Below are 6,060 nucleotides of genomic sequence, written 5' to 3' on the forward strand. Positions count from 1 at the left end.
TTGTGAGTTTCTTAAAAAAAAAAAGTCCTGTTTTTAGCTCTGCAAAAATGTAAATAATGTGTCCAGTTTTTAAGAAGTAGACTTTACTTACTTAACACATAAAGGAACACTTCATCTTTCAGTTTATCAGACAAAAAGATCATCACATTTGGAGATGCATGGTTTTAACTGGACAGGAAGGAAATGTATATAATATAATGTAACTATGCTGTCAGAGAAGTGAAACAATATATAACAATATGTATCTACAATTGAATAGCTTGAATGGAAACACTTCTTTTTAATTGGTGCTAAAGTTCAGTTAGTGACCTTAGTTACTTTCCATTACTGACCATCAGTGTGTAATTCGGCCACACTTGTCATTCATAAGACTCAGTGGAGTTCCTCGGTGCCATAAAAGAAGAGGAGGGGCTCTTCCTCTCAGTGTGGCACCTCACGCTGTGAGATATTCCGTTACACTGCTCCAAACCTCTCAGGCTACCAATGACCAGACTCTGACAGTGCGACCGCAGCCGGAGAATCAGCTTCACAGACGGACACGATATTTTAGCTGCACGGCCAGAGGGGATGGTGGCGTGTTCTCGGTGCTGCAAGCTGCTTCGCCGGGAAAGACACTTGCAACCCGGTGTGCTTTTGAGGTGCACTCGGTGTCAGAGTAGCATCACTGCGCACGGATTTCAGTGACTGCTTTCTGCCATGCATCCGCATTGGAAGATTATGGGGCATGCTGTCTATGCATGATATTTCCCTGCGCTTTGAGGCTTGATCATTGCATCATGTTTTTTCCTGATGTGTCAGATACATTTCCTGACAGAAGAACCTGTTATTTCAGGCAGCTGCACGCATTGCCTACCTGTGTGTCCGCCTCACTGACATCTCTGCTTGCAAGCTTGTAGATTGTTTTTGGTTGCAAGGCATCGCTATCATCCACACTGAGATGCCTCTCCAATGCTGGCTGCTCACATCCCGCCAGACGTCTTAAACATCGCGGGGTGAGCGACATGGACAGTGGGATCCGGGCTGTGACGGTGGGAGACGGGGCAGCCAATTTCTCCGCGGCAGCCCACCTCTGGCTGGAGCCGCTGAACGCCTCCAGTCCCCCGCCGCTCCGGTGGGACCGCGGCGGGGCTGCGGAGGGCACCGGGCAGCGCCTCCTCCGGGAGCAAGCCTACCGGGACTTCACCACCGCCATCCAGGTGTTCATCCTCATAGGGTCGCTGCTCGGTAAGTCGCTTCTAGTTCTAACACATGTGCAATATTGACAGAAAAGGCCCCCATTACACCTGCATACATTTAAACCTTATATGTTGTGATATAACTCCATTGAAACATTTGGATACTGCATGTTTTCCATGAGCTTCAACTGTTTGGTTATTAAATGTTGGTACATTTTTCCACACAATGTATGCAAGATTAATTAGAATATCTGAGGACATCTGCAAAAACAAGTAATCCTAAAATATCATAAATGCCTTAATGAAATGAATATAATTGGTGTATTCTGTACCGATATTTAACATATGGTCACGGTAATGGGATATTTAGCTCTTCCAACTCATATTGTACATACTTGACCATACCATGACCATCAACAGGCAATCTATTTTATAGAATGATAAGGTAATACATACAAAAAAGAGGTCTGTTTTTCAATCAAATGTGATATAATTTCCCATTTAAACTGGTCAGACAATTAACCTCTTTCAGCCAAACCATAGTTTATTTATAGAATGTTGGTGTTTATATAATTATTCCTTATAAAATTAGAGAGTTTGTAACCCAACAGCCACAAAAAAAACCCCGCAAGATGCCCTCTCTCCAAACTCCTAACATATCAGTGTCAGACATCCCTAAAATATTCAGCCCTGACTGCACATAATGGTGAAGGATGCAGTTTTTTTTTTTTGGGAAGATGCAGAGCATGGTGCACTCAGACTGACTCCTTGTGCACATCTTCCACATTTTCATCATGATAAAGTCCACTCCCTTCTGTTGAAACGGAGGTCAACACATGTAACAGTTATTTGGTCATTGAACATTGAACTGACAGCAGCATTTTTTCTGCACTACAGCTGTCCACATGGATGCACAAAGAAGTAAAATACGGTTTGCACCCCATTTAATCTTGTTTGAAGATATCTGATTGTCGGTGTGTTTTGCCTTCTTATGTTAGTTTGATGGTAATTTTTACATTGAGTGTCAAACAGCGACACTTTATGTTGATGAAAAATAAAAACATACAAAAAGTAAAAGCACTTAAGTTACATTTAATGCCTTCTTCCATTGAAAGGTCTGCAACCCAAAGGGACAGTAGTCTATGGTGGTAAACATGACATGTGTTGGTGACCTATTTTACCATGAAATTGGCAGAAATTGGTTGCAATAACTCATCGTACACAATTTAAGCCTCTTTCAAGCTGAATCTCTGCTGGCTCTGAGACAAATATTCCTGCTTGTGCCAGGAGAAGCTCAGGCTGCTGCTGATGATGATGGAAGTGAGGATTGAGCCGTGAGAATTGACGGAGCGCAGCAGCATATCAGTGTCACCACGTTTGACATCCATTCCATCTTAATACCAGCCAAAAAACATAATCCTCCCGCCAAAAATAAGCACAGCATATGAACGTGTTATTTGTCACATCCTGTCTCCTCGCTGCATTAAACACACACGGCTATATTGCTTGTGCTGTTTGGGAAAAGTGTGGACTCAATCACAGGCCGCTCAAACAGTCCACCATGAGGAAATAGGACGAAATCAAAACTGTCAAAAATGGCAAAATGACTATTGCTCTGACTCATTACCACCTCCTGCTGTGCGGTGCAATGTGGCAGGGTCAGGGGAGCATGACATCAATGGCTGCAGAAATCTGCCTTTTAGCAACACAGCTTAAAATCCTCCTTTTTATCTGTTTGTTGGCTTGGATACGTATAAAACATCTATTTTCCTTTTCAAACAAACTTCTTTATATGAGCCTAAAATGTAAATAAGTAAAAAATACAGCACATATGAGAATCTGAACCTTAAGCCAGAGGTTTGGAGGCATGGATGCACCAATGGAGCACAACAAGTGACATAGGATTTAAATAGAGTATGTTAGAAGAAACCCACACGACCCTCAAACATTATAGTGAAAGGAGATTGACAGTGAAACAGTGAATCCAGGGCATACTTTTAAAAAGGATTGTGCGGCCGATAAAGCTGCTCAAATTAGGCAAAAAGAAAACATGTAAATGTCAAAGCACCTGCAAAGGTTGACATGGAATCTGCACCGCAAACACTATCTCTTTCCTACCATTTGCACATATTTAAAAAAGGAAACATGCAGAAATATAGCGCAAAAGTGGCCCCTTTCTTTGCAAATGAGCCTCATTGCTATAACACTCACACTCAGTGCTAATAGCAACACAGTTATAGTAATTATGATTCAAGGTTTTAGTGGCATTAAAGTTTTAATATAAAAGCCATTATCATTACATATCAAAATGAATACATTTTGCGAGCAGTCCCTATTCAAACTGTAAGGTTGATTGGAGATCTGTTTCATTCCACCTACAAATGAATATAATGTACAAAAAAAAGAGGAGCAGCCAATATTCAGCCTGGCTACGAAACCATAAATAGCCCAGAGAGTAGAACAATGAATAATACAACTGATGATGATCCAGAGAGCGGTGAAAACTGCACAGAACATCACCAGGACGGAGCTGCCATCCATGGAGGACCTATACTCCCAGCGGCTCAGGAAGAAAGCCCTCAGGATTATAAAAGACCCCCATCACCCCAGCCACAAACTGTTCAGTCTGCTGCCGTCTGGCAGGCGTTACCGCAGCATCCGGACTAAAACAAGCAGACTCAGGGACAGTTTCATCCCACAGGCCATAAGACTGTTAAACACCTGAACTGTTGAAACAACATCCTTAACATTAATCTGCTACTTAGTAATTATTTATCTTATCTAATACATCATTCCAATAGCTTGCATATAGACTCTTATTTCACTATTTCCCTTTTTTTAAACTATTTTTCTTTTTGTATTTACTTTTTAATATTTACTTGCACTATATTTTTCTGTTTTATTGTGTTGTACTGTTGGAGAAGCCTGTGACCTAAGATTTTCATCGACATAACTACTCTGTAGCTATGTTCGTATGACAAATAAAGAACCTTGAAAGAACTGTCTTTGAGGTTGAAAAAAGTGTGTTCGTGACTCTCCAGCCACTTTTACAACACAATAAGCTTTTCATTGTATGACAAAAGCTTCAGTAAATCATCAGATGGCACTTACTGTCAGCGATGATGTTGGTTCCATCATGTAGGCACTTTTATTGTCCCGTTGTGGGTGTGATTTAATATCTTTCCATTTTCTAGAGAAAATCTGTCTGAGTGACTGAAAAATAGAAGAAAATATTTGTGCACGTCATGATACATGAACACACATCAGTTTATCAGGTTCGTACATCGTTGGTACACCACGCTAGGGCATTAAAACAATTTGTTAGATGTTTAAAAAGAGGTGCTTTTTAGTTTAAACAAAAAGAGAACACATTGTCACTTGTTAAAGTTAAAAACTGAATATCTGGCACCCCTTAAACTCAGAGATGGGAGTTATATTGATCTTCTCATCTAACACTATGAAAGAAAGCAAACGTGCAATTCCCAAAAATGCATTTCAAGGTTATATCATTCCTATTTATCAGCAGAAAATTGTAGTTTATCCCATTAAAGCAAAGATCAGATTTTTGACTGTAAAGCGGATTAATGTGCCACTGTGTGCACGGCACCCTTACGGATCGTAATCACGTCTGTGAGGAATTACAGAATGTGGATATCTGGCTCTTTATTCCTCTGCTCATTACCATTCATACAGAAGTTGCTCATTGAAACAAAAGCAATTATAACATCCCAGGGTTGCAACAAAAGAAATGTGTGTTAATTATGTTTCACACTTTGAGTTTCAACAGCTAATGACAATATTTTTAGACACCTGGATGAGTCTTGTTCCACACATAACAGCAGCTTATTAACACCTTTCCAGAGAGGACACAATTAAGCTTCATGTGTGTGAAGCAGAAAATATGTTTTAGAAGTATTTTGAGTTATTCTTGTAGTTTGACTCATTTATTAAGTGGAACAAATCCATCATGTGTAGTGAGTGCTCTCTCTTTACATTGGCTGCTGTTAGTATAGTTGCCAAGGAGCTCCTCGAGTGTCAGGTGAGTATTTCAGGCGCTAAAGGACAATGACAATGAAGGCTCTGATTATAAAGGAGTACAGGTCTAAATACTGTCTCCATGATGCTCGAACAAGGACATATTTCATTGTGTGAAGCACTTTGTAACACTGAATTTAAAAACTGTGTTCATGTACGTTTGTTCAGGTTTGAAATGGTTTAAAAGTAACTGCTGGTTTTTCTAAAATGAAGTGCTGTGTTGGCCCTGTGATCCCACCTTCAGTAAATCACTTGCTTTGCAACCACTGTCAGGGTGTAATATCACACCATTGTATTTGTACTAACATTTGATTCTCACTCTGCTTCTCCCAAGAGCCTTTTGTATTTTTTAACCATGATATGTAAAGCCTTGAAAATTATCACTTACTTTTATTATCCAGTGAAATATCTTAACAGCTGTTGAATGCGAGGCATGAAATGTAGTACACATTTCAGCAACGGTTCTAAATGGGTTTGAATCCTACTTAAAGGGGACCTATCATGCAAAATGCACTTTTTGATGTCTTTTATACATAAATATTTGTCCCCGGTGTGTCGGGGAACACACGCAGCGTCAGAAAATAAAACCCTTTCTCTTTTCCTCCGTACCCAAATCTTTTGAAAACGGGGGTACAATGGAGCTAATCCAGATTTACTGCCGATATGACGTCAAAAACGGCGGCGGACCTACAGAAAGTTGCTATCAGAAACAATGCCTGACGTGTTTTGGACATCTTTGTTTACATTAGCAAGCCTCGAGAACATTCAGAGCTAACCTGTACTGTGTAGAGCAAATGTGTTTTTAAAAAGCAGGAAATAAAAAAAAAAGGAACTCACCTTGTGATAACCT

The 6,060-nt window shown here is 40.2% G+C and overlaps 1 protein-coding gene across 1 annotated transcript in view; it reads left to right on the plus strand.

The window, feature by feature from the left end:
• The first annotated feature begins 508 nt into the window (after positions 1 to 508).
• Positions 509 to 6,060, plus strand: part of gpr176 (G protein-coupled receptor 176) — a 21,893-nt gene continuing 16,341 nt past the window's right edge. Inside the window, exon 1 of the mRNA XM_010785946.1 lies at positions 509 to 1,224. Coding sequence (XP_010784248.1) covers positions 1,002 to 1,224 — 223 coding nt within the window. The 5' untranslated portion in view covers positions 509 to 1,001. The remainder of the gene's footprint in view (positions 1,225 to 6,060) is intronic.

This window comes from Notothenia coriiceps, unplaced genomic scaffold, assembly GCF_000735185.1.
Source record: "Notothenia coriiceps isolate Sejong01 unplaced genomic scaffold, NC01 NC01_scaffold00028443, whole genome shotgun sequence".
In the NCBI taxonomy this organism is placed as follows: Eukaryota; Metazoa; Chordata; class Actinopteri; order Perciformes; family Nototheniidae; genus Notothenia; species Notothenia coriiceps.